This window comes from Trichosurus vulpecula, chromosome 7 (assembly GCF_011100635.1).
Source record: "Trichosurus vulpecula isolate mTriVul1 chromosome 7, mTriVul1.pri, whole genome shotgun sequence".
NCBI lineage: Eukaryota > Metazoa > Chordata > Mammalia > Diprotodontia > Phalangeridae > Trichosurus > Trichosurus vulpecula.
Genome location: NC_050579.1, coordinates 140,112,207 through 140,138,608, shown reverse-complemented (window position 1 = coordinate 140,138,608; position 26,402 = coordinate 140,112,207). Strand labels below are relative to the sequence as shown.

The 26,402-nt window shown below is 35.9% G+C and overlaps 1 protein-coding gene across 1 annotated transcript in view; it reads right to left on the bottom strand.

The window, feature by feature from the left end:
- Positions 1 to 26,402, bottom strand: part of TRDN (triadin) — a gene marked incomplete in the record, with an annotated part of 469,162 nt that overhangs the window by 105,236 nt on the left and 337,524 nt on the right. The window contains 2 exon segments of the mRNA XM_036767544.1: positions 4,512 to 4,538; positions 4,629 to 4,661. Of these exon segments, the coding sequence (XP_036623439.1) occupies positions 4,512 to 4,538; positions 4,629 to 4,661 (60 nt within the window).

The following is a 26,402-nucleotide window of genomic DNA, read 5'->3' as shown; positions in this document are numbered from 1 at the left end:
GAAATACTATTGTGCTCCGAGAAATGACAAGGGAGGTGGTTTCAGAAAAACCTGGGAAGACTTATATGAATTGATACAGGGTATAGTGAGTAAAAACCGGAAATCATTGTACATAGCAACAGCAATACTATAATGGTGATCAACTGTGAAAGATTTAGTTCCTCTTATCAATTCATTGATCCGAGATAATTAAAAGGACTCATGTTGAAAAATGTTATCCACCAACAGAGAGAACTGATGAACTCTGAGTACAAAGTGAAGTATAATTTTTTTCACTTAATCTTTCTTGGTTTTTTGCAACCTGGCTAATATAAAACTGTTTCACACGATTTTACACATATAATTTATATCATATTGCTTGCCTTATCAATGGGTAGAAGAAGGACTAAAGGGGGGGGAGAGAATTTGAAATGTATCAAAAAAAAAGAATGTATAAATAAATAGATTAAAAACACTGGGTCTCTACTACAATACAGTATGTAAATGTACATTTATAATTTGCTAATGTTAAAATAATTATAAATATAAAATTAATATAATACAATAACATGAAAAAAATATAATTGCGTGATTATGTATATAGCTATGAATGCAAAGAAGGACATCAACTCAAAGGAGATAGGAGCTTTTCAAAAGCAGAGTTCTGCTGACACCCTTTCAGGTACCATCCAGCAGGTGATTAGCAATTATTGGCTATTTATGGCAGATTATTCACTTTTTCCAAATATCTTTAACACTCCAACACCTCTCCCCTTCAGCAAAAAGTGCCAGATGTAGAGTAATTATAGCTTAATCTACAAGATTGGGGAACACATGGGCAAACTAAAAACCTCAAAAACAGAGAGCTTTAATACCTGGAGGCTTAATTTTAATACCTTTAATGCCTAGAGATTTTTTATTCAGTGTATCGCCCCTTAACAATCCCAACATACTCCTTCACAAAAGCACCAGGAAATTCATAGAACCATCTTGGGGTCCTGAACCTCATGTGGGAACAACCCTTGAACTAGTGACTCTCCTTCTACCCCACAAGAAGAGAGATAATCCCTCCAAAGCACATAAAGTAAAGAAGGAAAGAAGAAAAAAAGAATTGAGTGAGGTTCCAGTGTGGATAGTTGCAAAGGTCCTGACAGAAAGGGCTTGAGAAACTTAGCTAGGACCTGTCCTGTCTCCCTGGAGGGAGAGATGGGAGGGAAAGAGTCCTCCCTATATGATACTCAGCCAGTAATTGCTTCTACTTGAAGACTTCGTATAAGGGGAACACACAAGCAAGTGTACAATTGCTATTACACAAGGTTGTATACTATATAACTAGGGTTGTTAATATAGTAAAAAGAAGAATAATTATTAAAAAAAACAACTATCAAGTAGTAGTATAAATACTCAACTGCTAAAGAAATATGCAGGGTGTCCCAAAAGTTGAAAATTGTGTGAAGACTTTTGAGATCCCTTGTATATTCTGTCATCAGTGCTATTACAAACTACAATGTATAAGTTCTTTTCTGTTTTTCCCTAATCATCTTTGCAACTGTAACAGCAAAGTGAGATTTTTTTTTTTGCTGTTTTTTTTCTTTTGGAGTTAAGTTTCCGTAACACATAAAGTGCTTAATGTAACGTTAATGGAATAGGACCTGCTTTGAGTTCTGGCCCAGCTCAAAGCTGCGGTGCATCTTGAGTCATGTGGAGCCCATTTTGGGAGGAGTTTTCCAAAAAAGGGAAAAAGAGCAGGAAGTGAGAGTGAGGCAGATGTGAGAGAGAGTAGCTAGGGCAAGCAGGCAGAGGGAGGAATTTGCCTGGGAGAACTTGCTTGTGGGAAGGCCTAACAGAAAGAATGTTTGGGATGCTGGTGCTCCCTCTGTTGGTCTGTGTTAATTTCTCAGACAGAAACCCCATCTGTTGGTCTTTATGAGTGAATTGATCCGAAGAGTGGAGACCTACCCATGGGAAGGAGACTTAGTTTAAGTCCCTTTTAATTGCTGTTAAAGTGAATTGAGATTATGGTTCAGGTAATGTGTGTAAGTATTGTTGTAGCCCTGTTAAGCTTTGTTTTCCTAGAAACAGAAGCTGTGGACAGGAGCCCCTGGAGCTTGTTGTCAGGCAGGAGCAAGAAGATCTTGGATTGGAACAGTCCCCATGAGCTGAGACCTGGAGCAGTAGTGGAAAGCTGCCTGCCTGTGAACCCAGACAAGAGCTGTGAGTGGTCAGCCCACAGAGGAAGAGCCATGAGACTTGGAAGTCAACTTTGAGTCAAGGACTCAATGAAAGAGGACTTTACTTGGATACTCCATATTGATTGAGGAGATTGTAACTTACTGTCACCTAGGAGTGGGTGGTATTTGTATTTTCTGATACCCCTTAAAAATGATATATTGTGCTAAGGAAGACCCAGGCCTGGTACCTCCTGCTTGTGTAAACAATACTTTGGGGGATGTAATGATATATGCTATGCGCCATATGACCTACTGAGTGTTATCATATACACACATACATACATATACACACACATATATTGAATGATATGTTTTGCTTAAGGATGTTGCTATGAATGTTATGCTGTAGCTCATTGAACTATGTTGTGCTCTGAATAGAGAGTTCATTATACTATGAGATTGGATGCTTAAAATTATTCCCAACACCGGTTCTCAGGTGTGCTGCTGTGGTTGGCGTTACAGCAACCAGACCAAGTAATGGTCAAATAGACCTAGCTGGGTCAAAGCGTGTAGGCCTGGGTGGGAAACCTGCAGCCTCAAGGCCACATGTGACCTTCTAGGTCCTCAAGTGAAGCCCTTTAACTGAATCCAAACTTCACAGAACAAATCCACTTAATAAAAGGATTTGTTCTGTAAAACTTGGACTCAGTCAAAAGGCTATACCCAAGAACCTAAAAGGCCACATGTGGCCTTGAAGCCACACGTTCCCCACCCATGGTAGAGGCAGTTTAATAACTCTTGGGGCATAATCTCAGATTGCTCTCCAAAATGGTTGAATTAGTTCACAATCCACCAACAACAAATTAGTGTACAAATTTTTCCACATCTCTTCCAGCATTTGTTGCTTTCCCCTTCAATCATTTTAGCCAATTTGATAGGTATAAACAACCTGAAGGTTGTTTTAATTCGCATTCCTCTAATCAGTAATGACTTAGAGCATTTTTATATTATTGTAAATTATTTTGATTTCTTTATCTGAAAACTGTTCATATCATTTGATATTTGATATCAATATTTATGGCAACTCTCTTTGTGGTGTCAAAGAATTGGACATTACAGGGACACCCATCGATTGGGGAATGGCTGAATAGGCTGTGGTATATGATTGTGATGGAATGCTACTGTGCTATAAGAAATAATGACCTCACAACATGGATAGAGTTGCATGAAATAATGAAGTGTAAAATGAGCAGAACCAAGAGAACATTGTATACAGTAATAGCAATATTGTTTTAAAAGCAACTTTGACCAACTAAGTCATTTTGACTATTATAAATACCTAAATTAACTAGAAGGGACATATGAAAGAAGATGCTCTCTGCATGCAGAGAAGGAACTGATAAATGGAATTATGTATAGAATGATATATATGTGTATGTGTATATATGGATATGGATATGGATATACACACATTTGTGTCTAATGATAGCCATCTCTAGGGTGGGGGGGAGAAAAAAAGAATTTTACACGATAGCCTTTTTATACATTTAAAAAGAATAACAATTTGTACATAACAGACTTGTAGTTTCATGAACAATCATCTTTTTTGTACTGTTGTAGAAATGCTTGTTTTGTTCTATAAATTGAAAATAAATAAAACAATCACATAACCATATAATTTATTTATTTATTGCATGTGCAGTCTCTAATTCCTAATCCTTTGCATTTTTTCTTAGAAAGATAACTACCCATATCCTCAATAGAATCATGACTGGTTGTTCTATACACCTTGCAATTTTTAAAGCACTTTAAACACATTATTTTATTTCAAGTCCGTAGCAATCCTAAGAGGTGATACCTTAGGTATTATAATCCACATTTTGCAGAGGAAGAAAACAAATTGGTTAAATGACTTGACAACTGTCAGAGGTACGATTTGAACCTAGCTCTTCCTAACTTCCAGTCTTTCACCAAATCCATTTTGCAATGTCTCTCAACATTCAAAGCTTGTTTCAGACAATATTTTAAATACTAAAAATGTTTTCCTTAAAAAAAAGACTTGGATCTTTTAAATATACTCACTATCAGTATAGTAAAATATAGCATTTCTATAGAGCAATGACATTGATTTTCATAAAGCTTCTGAAATCAGTTTCATAACTTTATGGTTACACATTGTATACGGTGCCTCAGGTCACTATCCTGTGACTTTTTGCTTTGTGGTTTACTTATTTGGTTTGAGAGGAGAAAGTTTGGGAATATGTTATTTTATGATTCTCGTGGCATTTTATATGATTTTCTTTCCTAAAAGACCTATATTCAGCAAATGACTGAGGAAGAAAATAGCAACATGAATCTTACCAGAAGCTTCTTTCTTTGTCGATTTGGCTGTAACAAAGAATAATGAGCTCATGTTTAATTAGAACTTGAAGTAAACAACTAGTGAAATTGAGAAATTAAAACATTTTAAATATTTACCTGGTTCCACATGTTTGTCTTTCTTTTCTTGTTCTGAAAAAAATGTTTATATTGATTACAGTGCTAGGTTTTCTTTCAAATTAATTTTATTCTAATATCTGTTTTTTTTTTTACAAAAAGACAAATGCATATGCTCACAATGGATTAACACAAGAAATAACAATTACATAAAGAGACTGGATCACACAATGTAGATAATTCTACTCTGACTTCTTTCTACTCATCTTTTCCCCAAAAAATTTTTCATAAAGCAAAACTACTCGATTATTTCAAGTAGTAAACACTTAGAATTTTAAATAGCCTTAAAAGTACTAATGAAAGGCATCATTGTGGTTTAGGGGTAACCATGGGATATGTGAATGAAAACAGCATCTGAAAAATTCTCTACATGCTGGGAGTACTTCAAATATGACCCTCGTGAAAGAATGTACCTGAACTCCGAGGACCAGCTTTGCTAAGTATTTATATTGTTCAAAGAAATAGCTAAAATGTTGGATCTGATAGATTCTGGATTTTAAAAGGTATAACAGTCCAGAACTATTGGCTAATTGAATAACATGAAGTATAATAGGAATCAATGTAAAGTTCTATAACTTCAGATACACTGAATGAGCAAAGCATTGGTGGATGACAATTCCTGGTCCAGCTTAAAGTAAGTCAATATTATGGCATGGTTGCCAAAAAAGCCAACGTTCCCCTTGGCTGCATTCAAAGGCATCATAGTGTCTTGAAAAAGTACTTGGAATATTGTCTTAAATTCTGGGCATCACATTTTAGGAAAGCCGTAGATAAGCTGAAATGTGATTAGGATGTTGATAAGATTGGAAAACATGTTACATGAGGACTGCTTTAAGAGTTAGCCTAGAGAAGAGTTGACTTGGGAGAATTGGATAGCTGTCTACAAGTATTTGAAATCCTGTCATGTCAAAAAGGACTTGGGCTTGTTTTACTTAGCACCCGAAGGCAAAAATAGGAGCAAATCAAGAGTTTAAGAAAGACAGATTTAGCCTCAATGTATGGAAATGCTTCTTAACAATAATAGATATCCAAAGTTGTATGAACTACCTTGGAAAGTAGCAGGTTTTCTTTTAAGGAGGCAGAAGCTAAACAGCTTCTTATTGGGGTTACTGAAAAAAGGGTGAGTTTTAAAAGTGGGATAGAAAGCATAGGTTAGACAGGATGGACTCAGAAATCTAGTTCTCAGATTGTGAAATTCTCTGAGTGGCCCACCACCAGAAAGTAGACCATTAGGCCAAAATTCTTTGGCTACTTCAACCTATGAAGCAAAGAAAAACACAGAATTACCCTAAGTTCTTTGTGGCAATAAATAGAAAAAGGGTATTGGAGAAGACTTTTGAGAGTCCCTTGGACTGCTGTCCCTTGGACAGCAAGGAGATCAAATAAGTCAATACTTAAAGAAATTAATTCAGGCTATTCACTGGAAGATCAAATACTGAAGCTGAAGCTCAAATACTTTGACCCTATAATGAGAAGATGGGACTTATTGGAAAAAAAAAGAAGCACCTTGATGATGGAAAAGATTGAAGACAAAAGGAAAGTGTATGGCAGAAGATGAGATAGATATATAGTGTCAGGAAATAATGAACATGAACTTGGAGAGACTTTAAGAGATAGTGGAGAACAGAAGGGCCTGGTGTGCTGTGGTTCATGGGGTCACCATGAGCTAGACATGACTGAACGACTCAACAACAGCAGCGGATGTTAAGGGTCATAGAATTTTAAGACTATATGCATATTAATCTAGTTCTTGGTATCCAAAATTTAAGGCTTTTTTTTTACAATGACAAGTTAATAGTTACATCAGTACTGGCATTCTTACTATAAAGACATAAAGAAGTTGCTGCAGAATGGGAAGGTACTTCACAGATTCATCTTAGAGATGTGAATAAAGTAGTTATTTGAGCTTGTTTCCGTGCATGCTCAAAATAACAATTATTAAGAAAAATTATTTTGTGAACTTAAATTGATCATCTTGCCTTGAAGTAGTTGTAATAAGCTTATGTGTGTGTACACACACACATATACACACACACATGTATGTATATAAAACCTACCATAAAGATAATAGTATTTGCACCCATGTCAGTCATAGTCACAGTGCTGGAATTTTCAAAGACCTTCAAGGGAACTAGTCCAACTCTGTTATTTTAGAGATGGGAAAATGGAAGCTGAGAGGGCATAAGGGATTTGCCCAACATCACAGAGGTTCAAAGGTTGTCAATAGAAGAGCCAGGATTCAAGCTCTGATGACAAAGTCCAGTTAACAAGGATTTTCAGTGCTTTCTTTGACAGGCACTTTCTAAGTGCACAAAACAAAACAAAAAAGTCAGTCTCCACATTTAAGGAGTTTATATTCTAATAAGGAAACTACAGGTAAACACAATTAGGTAGATACAAGATATATAGAGTAAATAGAAGGCATTCTGAAAGGGGAAGGTCGTGTGACTTCAAGTTTAGCATTCTAGGAAGCTAGGTCACACAGTGGATAGACTGCTGAGCCTGGAGTCTGACAACCTGAGTTCAAACCCAGCCCCAGACACTTGCTATAGCAAGTCATCTAACCTGTCTTCTTCATTTTCCTTATCTGTAAAATGGAGATATCTGCCTCTCAGGTTTTTTTGTAAGATCAAATGGGATAGTAATTGTAAAGCATTCTGCAGAGTGTCTGGTATAAATATTTCTTTCCTTTCTTCCCTCCTTCTTTCCACTATACCAGGCTGCCTTCCAATGAAGAAACAGAGAAATTTTATGAACAACTTGATAAAAATAGCCAAAATAACTCAACTTGTACCTTCATACTTGGAAATTATAATACAAAGGATGGAAACTGGTGAGGATAGTGAAAAATATGTTGAAAATATGATTCAGAATTAAGATGTTAAAGCTGTCAAAGCTTGCTTATCATCCACTCAGAAAATTCGTGATGGCACATCATGAATATGTACTTCAAGCAGAAAGTTAGAAGATACTAGGCAGAGCACATGCTCAACATCAGAAAAGCTGAAATTAAACATGCAATCTGGCCATGAAGGAAAAGAATGAATGAATGATGCATTTATTAAGTGCTTACTATTTGCAAAACATTGTGCTGAGTACCAGTGATCCAAATAGCAAGACAGTCCTTGCTCTCAAGGAAGGTCTTGAATATTCTCATATTCTAATGGGGGACATAGCGTATCTGGAAGGTTAGAGCTTCCAGTCAGAAGGAATAGTCTCGTGGCCTTTAGGATGCAGCAATTAGGTGGCAAAGCAGATAGGGTGTTGGGCCTGGAGTTGGGAAAACTAATCTCCTTGAGTTCAAATCTGGCCTCAGACACTTAATAGCTATGTGACCTGGACAAGTCACTTAACCCTCTTTGCCTCAGTTCCTCATCTGTAACAAGAGGTGGAGAAGGAAATGGCAAATCACTTCAGTATCTTTGCCAAGAAAACCCCCCAAAAGGTCCTGAAGAGTTGGACACGATTGAAATAAGTGAACAACTCAACAATAACAACAAGTCAAAAACCAAAAGAACTGGAAAAGAATCATGAATGCTCTTATTCTAAAAAAAAAGACAACCTGCAAGCACCTGCTGAGAATATGCTCATTTTATCTTCTATATAAAAACATTATGAAAACAATATATCCATGTTTCAAAGATATCATTGTTTAAAATGAAACAAAATAATAGGCTCTTAAAATAGCAAACCACATTTATGTGTTTTAAAAAAATAGATTAAATTGTATAGAGAATATAACATCCCAATATGTTTATTATTGATTCAAAAGTGATTTCCTAGAAGAAAACACAGAGGTGGAAAAATTAAATGTTGCTACCAACACATTTCTTTGAAATGCATTTTGTGGCCAAGGAAAAGAAACAGAAAATGTAAAGATGCTAATGCAGTTGCTTTTAAAAAATAACTGCTTAAAGATAGTAGATAAGTAGAAGATCTCTTGTGCTGGACTTATTCACTTCAGGTAGAAACAGGCTGCAACTTTCCATGCTCAGCATTTTGATTTGAGGAAAATACATTGCTGAGGCAAATTTAAACTACTTAAGAGTTGAGAGAATGAAAAAAAAAAGACAAATCACTCAAATTTGGTTTCCAGTACAAGGGCTCCCCATGGAATCCATTTTTGATAATGTTCTTTTTGAGCATCTTATATTACTTTTATATGAAACAAGATGGTACTCCTTTCTCAGTTATTAATAAGCAGGAACTTACTAAGAAGAGCTACTGGTCTGGCTATTTATTTTATAAAGTTAATTATCTATATTATCATATTCTTCTTTCACACTGACATCTTCTGATTACCTTAAAATCAATTTAAAAGAAATGCTATAACATGAAAAATTGGAATTATGGTGAAGCACCATTCTTAAAAAATACTTGAATATATTGTTATGTACATTTTATTGCAATGATTAAGTGTCTACTGTGCGCCAGGCACAGTGTTAAGTGCTTTATGACTACTATCTCACTTGATCTGGTCACCCATTCTGCCATAGCATCAAAATAATACAGTCGTATATTGCTTTCTCTCTCTATCTTTTTGACCTTTCTTGATTTCCATAGCTGGATCTTCATCTAAGTCATGCCCATTAATCATGGATGTTTTCTAAGGATCTGACCTTGGCCCTCTTTCTTCTCTCTCTACGCCATCTCAATTTGTGATCTCATTAGTTCCCATGGATTCATTTATTATCTCTATGCTAAACATTCTCAGATCAATTTATCTAGTCCTAGCCTCTTTCTTGGCTTCCAGCCTCATATCTCCAATGTCCTACTGGAGATTTCAAAATAGATGTCTCATAGATATCTTACACTCTACACATTTAAAACTGAACTCTATATTTTCTTTTTTCCTTTTTTTGGAGGGGGGAAGGCAGGACAATTGGGGTTAAGTGACTTGCCCAAGGTCGCACAGCTAATGAGTGTGTCAAGTATCTGAGGCCAGATTTGAACTCAGGTCCTCCTGACTGTAGGGCCAGTGCTCTACTCACTGCGCCACCTAGCTGCCCCTGAAATCTATATTTTCATCAATCTTTCCAATCTTCTTAGTTTCATATAGATATTGAAGGCATGACCATCCTGCCAGTCCCCCAAGGCTCACATAGTAGACATTAACCCAGGTCCCACCCTCTCACTAACTCCACATATCCAATGTGTTGCAAAGTCTTTTCATTTCTACTTTTGCAACATCTCTCATATAAGTCCCTTCCTTGCTCTGACATAGCCACTACCTTGGTGCTTGTCTACATCATCTTATGCCTGGACTATGACAGTAGCCTGCTGGTTGGTCTCGCTCCAGCCCATCCTCCACTTAGTTGCCAAAACTGTCTTCCTAAAGTTCATCCTTAAGCATGTCATTTCTGCTCAAACCCTAGTGGCTTCATATTACTGTAAGGAGTACTAAATACTCGATCTGGCTTTTAAAGCCTTTCATAACCTGGATCCTCCCTAAGTTTCCAGACTTCTTAAACCTTACTCCTCTGTCCTCCTTCCCCTGTATATTTTGTGATCCATTGACGCTGAATTCCTTGCTCTTTCTTACACAGGACAATCTGTCTCCAGACTGTGCAATATCACTGGGTGTCTTCCATGCCTAGAAGGCTCTCCTTCCTCTTTTCTGCTTCCTGGCTTCCTTCAAGAATCAGTTCAAATCTCTCCCGCCTTCTATAAGAGGTCTTGAGGATCTCACTTTCCACATCATCCCCAACTCCGTTGCTTTCTCTCTGTGCTTGCCTCCAATTTCCCCTTTATATATATCCTGCTGTAAATAGTCCTTTGCATGCTTTCTTCCCATTAGAATGTGAGCTCCTTGAGGGAAGGGGTTATTTTTGCCTTTCCTTGTATCTCTTGTGCTTACCACAACGCTTAGTATATAGTGAGCTCCTAATAAATGTTTATTGACTGGTTTACAGTAGCTATCTTTTTAGGACAACTACTTACCATATCATTATAATTATACATAGGCAAGGAACTGCTTAGAAAGCTAATTTGCAGGAATTATAGGGATCCCCAAACCTTACATCATTTGTTTTACTACCTCTTCACACAGCTTTTCATTTCCTTCTTGCCATGCTCAAATAGAGTGCCAACACACTAAAGCATCCTCAGAATTTCATATCAAGTGCTGAAGTAGATTTTGGCAAACAGCAAATGCAATATAAACTTTTTCTGAGCTTAGTCAAGTACAAGCATAGCCATTCCAAACCTTTTAAGGAGCCATTGTATAAGCAAAACAAAACAAAATAAAAATAACGCAGGCAATATCTTTTAGCATATTGCAAAAGAAAGCAACAAAGATGATGTTATGTGGGGGCGGGTTGTTACTGGACACATTGTATCAAATTGTCTTTTTGAATGCAAAAAATTTGCTTTTCATTTTTTACCCCTTCAATTTAATAAAACCTTTTCTTGGTAGATTGTCAAATCCCGTTTTAGAAAAGAAAAAAAGCAAACAAAGCTCTTCCTGAAAATGCGAATTAAGAAACATCATGCTGAGTAGGGGAAGTCTATCACTGAGGGTTGGTCACCATCCTAATGAAATGTAGGCAAGAAAACCATTTTCCTTTTTAAGTCAAAGAGATTTGGCAGGTGAACAGAAGGTAACTTGAAGAGTAATAACAGTTATTCTCTGGCCATTTTTATCAAAACCTTTAGTTCTTAAGGATGTGGTTGTAAGATTGGTGACTGCTTGTGAAGTTACATTTATATGTTAAGCATGCAGGCTCCCCTAAAGACTATCTAGGAGCCACTGTATTATTTCCAGGGAACAATAAATTTCACAGGCAGCAGGAAAGCAAGAGCTGGTGATGTTCAGCAGATTATTTAGAGAGAGCAGTTTTTCAGATTCCACGTTATCACCTATCTTCCCTCAGAGTTGGTAGTTTATGCATGTAAAAGCATGTGGATATTCATCAGCACATAGACATAGACCCATACATAAATATATGGACAAATGAATCTATTCTCCTTCATAGCTACATTGCTCCCCCTGCCTGATTCAGATAGTAATTACATTCTTCTCTTCATTTGGGATAACAAGGCAATTTCACTCTAAAGAACTACAATATTCTACAATTCTAATGGTTTTCTGCAGGGAAAAAAAAGATAACTATAAAGGAGAGAGCTTATATTTTCAGCTAGATATTTTTAGAATAAGCGATGACATAAAAAGTACATTACTGGAGGTAAGCTGGCTTCCTAAAGTTATATTTAGTCATGAACAGTAAGATTTAAAAAACAAAACACCCTACATATTTATGCTACTTTTCTTCTGAGGGCGAAATAACTAGAAAGAGACATTTCCCAGAAGAACAAAGTCTACACTGAGTGGTTGGCCATTTAGAAACTGATTTAAGACTATGCATTTAAATGACACAGGATTTTGCCTAGAATTGTTCCTCCAAAGCAATGACACAGGCAGAAGCTACTTACTACGCAAGGCTCAAGCCTCCCCCATACAATTCACTTAGAGTATACCCTAAAAATGTACACTAAGAGGCTTTTTTTGGAGAATGAAGGGCATACAACAACACTAAGAGGCAGTGCCTTACATATTCTCAGTCAACCTGCGGCAGTAAAGTTGAAAGTGATAATCATAAGGCTTGTGGAAAAACTAACCCACCTTCTAGGAAACATTTATATCATCTTTTTAAAGAGAAATGACCAGTTTATTAGGAGCAAGGTTTGATTGTCCTAAGAGAAATAATTTGATTCATTGAATACTGTTATATCACTGTACCTGACCACAGGTGAACTGGGAAGCCTTACCGCTTGATTACATGAGTCTGGGCCGAAGACCCTATAACCTGAGCCCCGAAGCCCACAGATATGGGACTCTCTCCTAATAAGCCTTACTACCTATAGTACCTATTCATTCAACAAAACCCCACAGGGCTTTTACACTTTTATTCACACAATGAACAACTAAAACAATTTAAAAGCTGGAAGCTTCAAGAAGGTCATGTAGAGCTACCCAGCCAAAAAGACAGCATTGGCCTGGACAGAGAACAATAGCAGTAAAAATGCAGTTTGGCACAAAAGCAATGGCATCATTGTCTTACTTTTTTCCTTGGAATGCTCTGCTGAAAGAAACATCAAAGGAAAGTGAATGATAATTACCTTAAACAAAGTCTACTAAAAAAATGATAAGACACTAGTTTTCATTCTTTTTTTTCTTTCCCTTTTCTTGCTCTTTTCATCTTTCTCTTTCTTCCCCACTCCCCCAATGCCAAGTGATTCTTGTTTGAATAGTAAGATGGAGAAGATCTTGCCAATTGTGAGGAAATGCCTGCTCAATATTATTGCTTTTTTAAAAATACATATTTTGATGATTCATATTTTTCCCCTTTTAAAGTACATACAAAACTATGCACAGACACATGGGAGTATAGGTAAATTATGCCAAATAAATGAATATACTATTCCAGACAATCCTCTGCAAGGCCAACCAACACCATCTTCTAATACTGAGAGATTCCATGGGCATTTACCTTCCCTAATGAAACCTCTTTGCCCCATTATCCAGTTCTGATTGGTTCAGGACACCTATTGCCAGTTGTATGCTGACTTCAATATTCCTACCTCTGCCACAGTTATCCCATAACCTGACTCTACTGTCCTCTTGAATGGGACCCTCTGCCTTGAGGCAGATTCTCTGAGACTTGTAATCTGCCACGCTACTCTCTATGCCTATACTACTCAGCCTTTCCATTTGCTATGAACTGAACATAATCTGTGATCTGAACATAATCTGTAATCCATGGTCTCTCCCAATTAGAATGTGAGCTCCTAGAGAATGAACAGCAACTTTCTTAATTTTCTATTTGTATCCTCAGCATTTAGAATATTTTTTGTACATAGTGAGCACTAAATAAATGCTTTTTCTTCTGAATCTATTCCATAAAAGATATTTCATAGATAATAAATGTTAGTGACTCTCATTGTATGCATGTTTTTGATTAGTTTGCATAAAATGAGAATATGTTTAGAAAATTCAAATAATTGAGAGATAGCAGGGAGTGGTTAAAAAACAAACGAACAAACATGACTTGGAATCAGAGACCTGAGTTTACATCCTAACTCTCTTTTGCTAAACGTATATGGGAAAGTTATTTCACTAATGGGGCAGGGGTGTGCTGGAGCCATCTTACAGGGCCCCCTTCAATGTTAATTACAAAATTTTCAGTGTGAGCATTTACGTCTCAGAAATCAGCAAATGATGCAAATCAGGGATTGATTTATTGTTTTGTTGATTGTCTAGACATAATAAAACAATGGCTAAAATGTTAACAAACAATGTTAACAAGTGTTAACAAACAATAGTAGCCAATATTAATAAATGTCCACAATGCAGATTAAACTTAAAAGTGGATAATATGTATGTTTGTTTTAAATAGCTGGTTATTAAACATTTTCTAGCACACCATTCCCTCTGGGTCTTAGTTTCTATACTTATAAAATGAGGAAATTGGACAATATAATCACTAGACTTCCTCTGTTGTGTTTTTTAAGTTTAATTTATTACATTTGGTTTGCTTAAAATAACATTCCTGTATTATTTTACATTATTTTTCAAGTATATTTCCAAAACAATAATATTTTACATTTCTGTTCTACTTTATAAAACTTTACACTATTATATTGTTTAACATTTATAGTATGTTTTATATCTCTTATCCCCTTTGATTCCTTATAACACCATGAGGTAGATAGCATAGGCATTAATATTTCCAGTTAAAGATGAGGAAAAGGAAACCCAGAGTTGTTGAAATCACCATTATCTTCCTCCTCCTCATCATCACCATCTTTACAGCATTTATATGGCCCTTTAAAGTTTGCCAAATGCTTTTTTTATTGTCACCATAGCTCTAGGATTAGGTGGCAGAGTAAACAGCACTGGACCTGGCACCAGGAAGATCTGAGTTCAAATCTAGCCCCAAATACTTACTAGCTATGTGGCCCTGGGTAAATCATTTAACTTCTGTATTCCTCTCTGTAAAATGAGGATAATAATAGTGCTTCCTCACAGGGTTGTTGTGAATGAAATGAGATAATATTTTAAAGTGCTTAGTATACTGTTTAATACATAGAAGGTGCTTAATAAGTATTTACCTCCTTCCCTTTCCCCCCTCCCATTTTACATATAAGGAAACTGAGGCCATCACTGTTAGAATTTCAAGTTAGGACTTTGAATTCAAATCCAGTAATCTTTGCACTGAATTAATGTTTGTCTTATTAATATATTCATATTTACACATCTGATTCCAAATAAAGAATGAGCAGGTTGTCAAAATCTAATATTGTCTCTTTGCATTAAACACATGAACAGTCATTTAAATTTTTTTTTCAGTTCAGATCTGCTCTCCATAGAATAAAATAGAAATGAATTCTCAAGGAATACATGTCAACCTTTATTGTTAGTATAAATAAAGAAATAAATGAAAAGAAGGAATTCTTCAAATCTCTAGATGTCTATTTTTGCCAAACATGCCTAATAGGTATTGTGTAGCTTATGTACAAACAGTTCAGCCTGGATACACCTAGTAGGGTCTTAGATTTACCTTAAGAAGTTTGCAAAGACAGCACATGATTTCTTAATTTCTGTCTTCAATAATCACATGGCTCCCTGTCATTTCCTTTCAATTTATATTTTCATTTCTTTTGTCTTCACAGATATCTCCATATATCCACTCCCTTTCCCAATATAATTTTCCCACCATCATAATTTTTAGTCTCTTCCTACTCATTTATCTCTCACCAACAATCTTTTTTATGTAACATCGCCCAATGCCATATGACTTTCTTTATTATCTCTGAATGTCCCCTAGACTTCACTTTATCTAGTACTAGATATATTTCTGCTTTCTCCAGGATGGGCTTTATGGTGAAGTGAAATCCTTTGGGTAACCTTTTATAGTCTTCTCAAATTTAAACCTGCTAGTAACCTTTAAGATTATCTGGTTCAGGGGTTCTAAAAATTTGGTGTTTTTTTTTTGTTTGAGTGTCCTTTTACACTCTCAAAAATTATTGAGGAGCCCCTTCAGAGAACTTTTACTTATGTGGGTTATGAGGCTGTTCTGTCTGACTCTCAACAACACAGGACACACATTTTAAGTTTATTCTGCAGTACTACCATTTTCCATCACTTTCTTAAGCATAGACAATCACAGACAATCTCTGGTTTGTAGCATTTGCCAATTTCTGAAAGTTAAAGGCTCACGCTGAAAATTTAACAGTTAGCAGCCTGTACAACACACTGCTAGGGATATTGATCAGTATTTGCCACATCAGAAATGAAAACATCTTAGTATTATTATTTATATTATATTATTATATTTCACATTATTATGCCTTGGCAAATTCCATAGATCTCAGAACTACACAATGAGAACCACTGATCTAGCATAACCTCATTATACAGATGAACATATTAAGCCCACAGAGGACAAATCACTTGCCAAAGGGATTCACAAGTAGTAATTTGGAGAGTCAGTATCTGAACTCCAAATTCAATGTACTGTCCATTAGAGTAGATGATCATATTAAAAATTCGGATACCCCTGAAAAAGGGAAAAATTGAGCCATTATCAGGATCCCACTTTGATACGAACTAAGAGGGGTATATGCAAAAAGGGGTTATAGAAAGGTAACATAAACAAATTGTACTTTTCTGTCTTGCTTATTGTTAGCACTGTCCCCACCTCTTCCTTCATTTCCTCATCCTTGATGTAGACCTTGACCCTAATTGATTCTACCAATTATTGTAAGGAAAGAATCTATGTTTGGGTGGTACTTCCACTTAACTTTGAGGATTGGAGAAGGCCTGTGAGTACAACTAAGCTCATATTCAATTTATATATGGACACATTTCTATAGGAGATAAGGGAAGTACACATATATTGCAAAAAAAAAATTGGATAATTTATCATGGCCCAACCTAAGGAAGCAAATATTAAATTGCAAAGTATAAATCTTTACTGAAAGGCTCAGGAATAATTTGACCTCAACGTTCAGACTTGAATTGCTTCATAGAAATTATCTCCCACTTGAGAAGGATCCAAGACAAGGTCATAGGGTAATAGAATCACAGAAATTTAGACCTGGAAAGGACCTCAGAGATCATCTAGGCTAACTTTGACAATGTTTGTTCCTCTCATTAATTTATCATTTGCAAGGAAAGACACAACCAAGATGACTTCATTCCTGAACTTTTTTTTTCCTATTTAATATTATCAAAGTCATTTTAGTGAAGAGCAATACAGTTGTGCAAGGAATGAAAATATGTGGGCAGTTCATCAAGATTTATGCTTTGTTCTCAGAAAAATCATGACTAATAAAAAGCACTACCATGGAAGGTGAGACTTGGTCATAGGGCATCTAAGTAGCCAAGCAATATGATATAAAGAATAGCAGCAAAATGTTCCTGTCTGATCCTACTAGCTTGACATCACACCTGAAATTCCCACTCTCAGTAGACTTTTTAGGGCACTCTGAAAACATTTGTAATTAACTGTGTTGACATGGAGGAAATAACATTAACATATTACCAAGGATTACTTCACTTGATAAGCCCATAGGAGAGACAAAGAGTCAGAAAGAAGGGAAAATAGTGCCTTACAAGCAATAGGTACTTAATAAATGGATGTTGAATTAAATTGAATTTACATAAGATAGATTAGCTCTGAATAGGGGGAGAGTGGAAAGAATAAGAGAAAATATTGATTTAGGTCATTAGTAATCTTTGTTGTCGATGTTTAAGCTGAGAGATATTTTGGATGCTTTCTCTTAAAAGTGCACAAGACACCAGATTATTAACATTCAATGGTATCCTTTAATTTGAGATGGAAATTATCTTCATTCTATAGCTATAAACCCATATCTCCTAAAAGTCTTTAAGAGAAAATAACAAAGGTTTCTAATCAATTGGTGATATAGCCTTGCCTATTAGTGAGGTATAGGAGCCAATGATACCAAAATGGAACATACACCAGGAGGCTTTTGTTTGCACGGAAATTTAGATAAACAAAGAGAGAACCACTGATTCCTGGTTCAGTGTTTTAGCATTAATCAATTTTTACAGATTAATCAATTTCTACAATTTAATTTCTCCCTGTTCTAGGAATTATTGTCTTCTTCTGGTAAAATATAGGAGCTTTTTCAAAAACAAAGTGGAGAGAGTTTTTAGGAAGCATTTCATAGACTCTTAAGATCATACATCTGGGACAGAAAGGGTTAACTGATCCAGCTCCCTTCATTTTACACACATGAAAACTGAGACTCAGAGAAATTAGGTGACTTGTCCAAAATCACACAGGAAGCAAACAGCAAAGCCAAGAGTCAAATCCAAATCTTCTGAACAGAACCGGTACTATTTCCACTACGTTTCTCACTGTCCATCAGAAGAAGCTTCCATAACTAATCTCACACATTTTATAAGCACTAATCCACCTCCTGGGGCAGTGAGGTGTCTCAGTGGATAGAGCACTGGGCCTGGAGTCAGGTTAGGTGGCTTCTACGTTCAAATATGGCCTCAGACACTGATAAGCTGTTTAACCCTGGGCAAATCACTTAACCCTGCTTGCCTCAGTTTCCTCATCTGCAAAATGAGCTGGAGAAAGTAATGGCAAATACTATAATATTTTTTCCCAAGAAAACACCAAATGAGGTCACAAGGAGTCAGACATACCTGAAACAGCTAAACAACAACAATCTACCTCCTGCTGCATTCATATTTTATAGATATATCCTCTAACAATAAGTGATAAACACTCTTCTATTTCTTAACAGTCATTAATTCTTGCATTTTCTATGCATTAAATCTAACTGTAAGGTCCTAGAGGACAGAGGCTGTGTAGGTTTTAATAGTGATTGAAGAAAAACTTTTTACCTTACGGGCAAACACCAATGGGCTATCTGCATTGGCTTATTCACTGCTGCTACCTCTCCTATCAGGTTTTAGCTCAAATGTGGTTTTGAATAAACGAATGTCTTTCTGTATAAGTAACATACGCTGATCATTCTTAATCTCTTCTATACTTTGAAGGGAATTGTGAGCTAAAAGAAAGCAGCAGGGTGACAAATCCTTCCGATTGGGAATCCATGGAAATGCCAAACTGAACTTTCCTGAAGCAGTGAGAGCTTATAAACAGGGCGGCCTGTGTCTAGCATAGGTTCCTGTACCCTGGGAAGTCCCCTATCACAGATAACCTTCAAGAAGAAGGCAAATGGCTACTCACAGGAAACTGTAGGATGGTTTCCTGCTCATGAAACTAAATGATCTCTGCGATATGTTTTAACTCTGGGATTCTATGATCCCATCAAAGGTTTTGATTGTGGGCGACAGAGATTGGGGAAGGAAAAGGGTTAGTGAGATAAGAGACTGAACACTACTTAGGGAGGACCAAAAAAGGAATGAGATGACATACTGAAGACAGACTTCAAGTTTTCTTAGAGATGGCTCTATTTCTAGGTGAAGTAGAACTCTAGATCTCCTATGGTAACATTTACAAAACTGATTGGCAGAAAATCAACTTTTTAAAATTGACATTATAACTAACACATTTCTATTAGTGTTTACTAGCAAAACAAATGTTTAATGTTAAATCTGTGCAGAAGTCATTAGAGTACCACAAGACAAAATGCTTATTTGTCAAGTCGGCACTTCCTTTGAGATACGACTATTAGAGTAGGGCTGGGATAGCTTACTTTTCTTTCTTGATGCCAAATGTTTCACTTTTCAGAGCAGTTCTAACTTAGAACATTCTATTCAGTTCATTCTATTGTTGCTGTTTGAGACTGCTCTTTAAAGTAGAAATAATAACTTTTGATTTCTTTAGGTTGGAAAGAAAAAAAAATGAAATGTTTTCCCTTACCTTCTGCTGTCTTCTTTATCTTAGAACCTGAAAACAGAGAGACACTTTGTTAAGGAGACAGATGTTATAAATCAGGAACTGATTAAATCAAACTTAAAATGTTTTCAAGAAGCATATCACAAGTATCATTTTCTCAGCCAAAAATAGTATTAAATGCAAGTATTTTATTTCCAGAAAAAAAGAGGTTAACATAGCTATCATTTTTTTTAAGAACAAGATTGGGGAATTTTAACATCTGCAACATAAATATAATAATAAAACACATCAAATATCATCCAAATAAGTTTTACATAGATATAATCCCCCTGAGTATAGGTACACAATAAAAGAGTTTTTAACATGTATCTGTGATCAAGTTAATGATGCTTATGCCTGGAAGTCAAGCAAAGAATGAAGAGAGAGCAATTTTCTAAAAATATGTCTTAGTTGCTGCCAATTTTATGAACAGTTTTCTGCAAAGGTCTAGTTATTAGCTAATATTTTTATTATCTTCACTTTTATGTATTAACCCATATGTATTCATCCATATGCATTCACCAATATAAGCAACACATTTCACATTCTTAAAATATTAATTTCTGTTTTCATGAAAGAAAATAAGAAGTTGGGAGGAAAAGAAGTAGAAGTTGACAGAAAATGAATGCAATTGCATTGATTTCAGTAAGTGATGTACGTGGGATTCAATAGAGAGTCCATTCTATTTAAAGGACTGTGAAATTGCCTATTTCGTAGGATAATAAGGTCATAGAATGATAGAGTTGGAAGGAGCAATAGAAATAATTGGATTCCTCCAAACCTCTTCATTTTAAGGAAATGGAGGCCCAAAAGGGTAAAGTCACTTGTCTTGAGGCCTACCACTTGAGAGTAAATAATTGGTCAAAGGATATGAACAGGTAGTTTTCAAAGGATTAAATCCAAGCAATCTATAAACATATGAAAAAATACTCCAAAAAGCTAATAATTAGGCAAATATCAATAAAACAAACTCTGACATTCTACTTCACACCCATCAGTTTGGTTAAGATGACAATAGAGGGAAAGGATAAATCTTGGAGGGGCTGAGGGAAAACAGGCACACCAATGCTTTGTTAATTGAGCTGTGAATTGATCCAGGCACCATGGGAATCAATTTAGACCTGTGCCAAAAAGTTAACAAATGTATATATCCTTTGATCCAACTTATACCACTATTAGGCTAATATCCCAAAGAGATAAAAGAAAGAGGAAGCATACCCATATGTACAAAACTGTCTATAGCAACTCTTTACATTGAAACTCAAAACTGGAAACCAAAGGGGTGCCTGCCTGTTAGGGAATAATTAGGCAAATTTGGGGATATTAATGTGATGAAATATTATTATGACTTGGGAAATGACAAAGTAGACAGAAGAAATTGAGAAGACCTTTATAATCTGATGAAGAGGAAAGTGAGCAGAACTAGAAGAACAATTTATATAATGGCAATATTATAAAGAAAAAACATGTGAAACATCTTAGAAATCTGATTAATGAAATGATAAACCATGAGTCAGGAGGACTGAAGATGATTCATGTCATCTACCTCCTGCCAGAGTGGTAATGAACTTAAAATCCAGAATGAGATTAATATATTTATACATAGCCAATCTGGGAAATTGTTTTGCTGGAGTATATGTATTTATTGTTATTTAAAAAATAAATTTTGGAGGGGAGGGCAGTAGAAAGGGAGAAATAATAGATGCTTGTAAAATATATTTTAAAAACATTAAAGTAAATGATAGGTCTTTCTTCCCTCTTTCTCTTTTGGGAAAACTGGGTTTAAGTTGTTTCTCCAAGAATTTTATTCTTTAAATCTGCTTTTTTGTTCCTTTTTCCTGTTATCTCCTCTACAACTGTATTTAATGATCTCAGAAAATGATTAAAACTTCTTGAGGAATTTTTTAATCTTTTTTTATTTTAAACAAATATTAAAACATACATAATAAGAAAAGAAAAAGAAACCTATTATAAACTTAAATATAAAATAAGAAAAGAAAAAATATTATGTGCACACAGAACATAGGAGAGGATTCAGAATATATAGCAATAACTTTCCATTTCAAGAAAACCTATATATTAAATACTGCGCATTATGTTGAAAGCATCAATCTTTTCTTTCTTTCCTTGGAGGTTTTCTTTTGTTTACTGCTGTACACTTTTTACTTCTTCCCCCAGGCTACAATTAAGCTTAGATGTATTTATAGATATTGATATATACATACACATATATACGCATACATACATATATACATAAATACATACATATATAAACATATACTTTCCCTAAGAGACTCTACTCCTAATCTTTGTTTTTATGTTTGTGCATATCTCTGTTTTCCTATCTCTCCTAACTCCTCTACTTTACTTCTACCTACTACCTGGCCCTCCCACCACTTAACCTACCCCCTGCCCTGCCCCTCCATCAATCCCTCCCTTATCCTCCCATACCTTTAAGTTCTAAACACCCTATTATACACTCCTTTGACCTATTGCTTTTCTTCTACCCACTACCTTGCCCTCCTATTACTTAACCTACCCCTCTACAATAATCCTTCCCTTATCTTCCCCTTCTCATAGATCAAAGCACCCTTTTTTACACCCCTTTGACCTATTCCCTCAACCTTCCCTCTAAGGATCTCTCTTTTATCCTCCCCCAAATTCTTCCCATCCTCCCATTCCTGTTGATCTAAACACCCTTCTATATCCTCCCTTTAACCTATTCCATCCCCCTCCCCTTCTTCCTTTATCCTTTCCCCTGTCCCTATACCCTTAGAATTTTATTTCTTTCTAAATTTAGAAGACTTTTATTCTCTTTTATTCTGGAAAGTTCACTAGTCATCTGGATGAAAAAAATTCAGAGTTGTTAATTAATTTTGTGAAAGTGCACTGGCTAAATCAAGAGAACTGAAGCAAACTTTTCCCCGATAGTGACCTCTATTATATAATTTCAGGTTAATTTTCAAAATAATTTCATGTAATTTTCCTCAATTTTATATTAGAGCCAACCTGGACTTACTTGCTGCCTTTTCCCTATCTCCATGCACTTGCATGTACTATCTATCCCTCATGCCTGGAATGGATTCCTGTGATCCCTCTGTTGTAACGCTTCCTTCCTTCCTTCAAAGTCTTTCCTGACGTACCACTTTATCCCATTGCCAGAAGTGAACCCTCCTTGCCTGAGTCTTTCATTACACTCTTACTTTGCTTTTCACTTTATTCTAACTTGTAGTACAGTTTGCGTTTTTTATGGTGTGATGCAAGAGATGCTGCCACAGGACCTCTCAGCATGGTGTTCCCGCATCAGAGAAGGTGCTGTGCTCTTTGAGCAAAGCAGAATTGAAACAGCTCAAAGGAAACACAGGATGCACAAATTTAGAATATCTATCCCAAATGTTCACATGGACTATTTGTATCCGACCTGTGGTAGAGCATTCTGGGCTAGTATTGGTCTGATCGGCCACAGTCAGACACATTGAAACTTGACTCTAGCATAGTGATGTCATTTTGGTCCTCTTGGAGAATGAAGGACAACAATCAACCAGCCAACTTTGCTTTTCACTTTTCTCACTTGTAGCACTGTTGTTTGTGTTTTGTGTCATCCTACTTTAATGCTGGTTGATCAGAAGCTTATCAGTCTCAGGAACTGGGCCTTTTTCCATGTTGGTACCCCAGGACTTAGAGTTAAACCGAATTGAATTGAATTAAATTGAACTGAATTCTATCCTGTTCTGCTGAGCCACAGGTCTAGAATCCTTTACAGCCACTTGGGGAAGTCTAGAAATACATTTTTTAAAAAACAATATAAACCCAAGAGAGGCTTATGGAGTTCTAAAGAACATAACACAGAGAAAGGCATAAGTAGGATCATTCTTCTTATTCACCTGACTATTGGCAAGGGTAGAGTAAGGACACTAAGTAGTTAATCATCAAGGATTTTTTAACCACTAATTACATGCTAAGCCCATAGCCAAGTGCTGAGGATATAAGAAGAAAAAGCTAAAGCAGTCTTTGCTCACAAGGAGTTCACATTCTAATGGGTGTGGGAGGGAGATACATTTTACATAAATATGTATGATAATTGTAATTTGATAAGTAATCTTTGAAGGGCAGGCAATAACTGCTAGATGATGGAGTGAGGGGGGAAAGGTCTCTGCAGAAGAGTGAATTTGAGCTGAGTGTTCAAGAAGACCAAGAAAGTCAGAATACAAGGGTGAGAAGAAAGAACTTTAAAGACATGAGAGCCAAAGATACCGGAGCATCATGTACAAGACAGAGCAGGGAGAATAGGTTAGCTGAATTTCAGAATATTTGAGGGAAGTAAAATGTTAAGACAGGAAAGGGCCACATTGTGAGGGACTTTCAGTGACATAAAGAACATTTTTATATTTATTCCTGGAGGTACTAGGGAGATACTGGAATTTAATGAGTAGAAGATAATATGGTCAGACTTGGGCTTGGGAACATTTAGTCAGTTATATGGAGGACAGACTGAAGTAGATGAGACATGAGAGAAGGAGACCAGTTAAGAAGGCTATTATAACAGTTCAGGTGAGAAGTGGTGAGTGCTGAACTAAGAAGGGGACCATGTGAATGGAGAAAGGGGGATGTATAAGAGAGATGCTTTGAAGACAGGAATCATTCAGTTTGGCAGCTGGTTGGCTGTGTGGGGAGAGTGAAAGTTGGGCAATGAGGATAACATTGAAGTTGTGAATGTGGGTGGCTGAGAGAGCTGCGGTACCCTCAATTGTAATAGGAAACTTCAGAAATGGGGAGGGCTTTGGAGTAAAATTAATGAGTTCTATTTTGCAAATGTTGAGTAGAATATACAGAACTACTGTGAATTAATAATTTGAGGTGTCTTAGATGTTTTTTTTTATTCATGCCACTGTTCTTTTCCATTAGTAAGAATAATCAATAGTGTTTTGCATTTAAATGTTTTTTGTACAGAAACGAAAGCATGAAATAGATTTTGAGGTTGGGTGTCAGGTACATGACAGAACTCATTGAGGAAATAAGAAAAATAAAAGGAAGAAATTTAAACAAATCATAAATTATGAGACTGCCAAGTCAAATCAAATAATTCAATAAATGTATTTCTCTTTCCCTGAAATAGAGAGGGAATAGTGGCACCTACTTACAAAACAATCATGTCATATTAATCTATATAGAACATCTTATTGTTTTGGCAGATGTCAAAAAGGCATCATTATGTAAACATAATACCTGAGAACCCCAAATACCATCTTTGAAAAGGTGAGTGTTATAAACTCCCAGTGGATATTGCAAGTAGCTTATAAATACATATGCTACTAAATTACAGTATGTTCCATCAGCACTCCTCTGCTGACTCTACTGAAAATGCAATAACAGCTTACTTGGTGCTTGGTGAATATGTATGTGGATACACACATAAATATGTTCGTGTTTATACATATGTGTTTGTTTATACATACCTGTGTGTGTATCCTTTTAAGACTCTTGGTCAGGAAACTAAACAACAGTCTTTGATTAGGACCTTAAAGGTTCAGAGTAGATAGAATAAAAGCAGCAGTTTGCTCTCAGTCTGTTGAATTCATCATGGATAGTCATTCCACTTTAGCAGTTATTTAAGTATAGTCTATAAAATTAGCAAGAAATGCCCATGGGAAGTGAAATGTTAAATTTCATGAAAAACAAAAGCAACAACAAAATTAACCTCTTTAGAGTCTACTAACTAAAAGAGAAATGTGTGTGATTTTTTCTCACAGTGCTGATGGTTTTTAAGACTATTTGTATGCAGGAAGAGTCAAAATTAAAAAAAAAAAAAAACCAAAACCCACAGATATGGCTGTCCCAATATGACCAAATCCCCAAGACTGTGGATTTTTTCAGGAGCTCTAAATTTACTTGGCATGTCTGCCTTTGTACTACATTAATACCAATGTATAGTTATATTCCCTGGTAGAATATGAGCTCCTTGTGGGTACAGATTGTTCCTCTATTTCTTTATATCCCTAATGCCTAGCACAGTCCCTCCCCACAGTAATCTCAAAATAAAGTACCTACTTGAATTGTTAATTGATAATCTATTTCATCATTTTTCTTCATTATAATCATTTTGCTATTTTTATGAAAGGAATTATTGTGGTAATATTAAAGACTAATATGCCATATTTGAAGAAGCTGTGAAATATCAACCCGCAGTGAAGAGCTCAGTATCAGATTCAGGGATGTCCCTAACAGAAAGGGATTTACAAAATCCAGTCTTGGAAATCAATACCCAAGTGTTTGCTTATTAGCTGAGTTGGTATACAGGTAAAAGAAACACAATCACAAATATGGTATCAGATTAGACTAAAGCTTGGAAACCATGATCGCAATTGTTTTTGCAATCCCATAGAAAGGCAGAGTTAGGTTTTAGAAATGAGAACTGTTTGAGTTATTTGATTCCACTAGGGTAGGAAATGGCTCTAAGAGAAGTTGATATTAGTAAGAGTAGGTTAAGAAGTTGCTGGTCAGAAGCTAAGAACCCAGCAAGGTCAACTAGTTTATCTTGTTTTTTGTTAGTAACATTTTAGCCTTAGGGCTTGTTTTTCAAGTTATCTGTACCAAATGGCACTTGAGTACAGTATAGCAATTTGCTGGACAAACCATGTATATCCAGAGCTCCTTAAGAAACAGGAGATCTGTTATCTTTACTAGATGTGCAGAGAGCAAGAAGTAGGATGGGAAACTTGAACCAGTATACTCCTAGTCATGAACAACAAGAGAGGGGACAAGGGCAACCTCAGAATTCATAAAATTGCATGGCTGATTCTGGTCAGCAAGTTCATTCAAGTTTTTGAGTGGAGGTTATTCTTAACAATATCACACAGATGTTGATTATTTT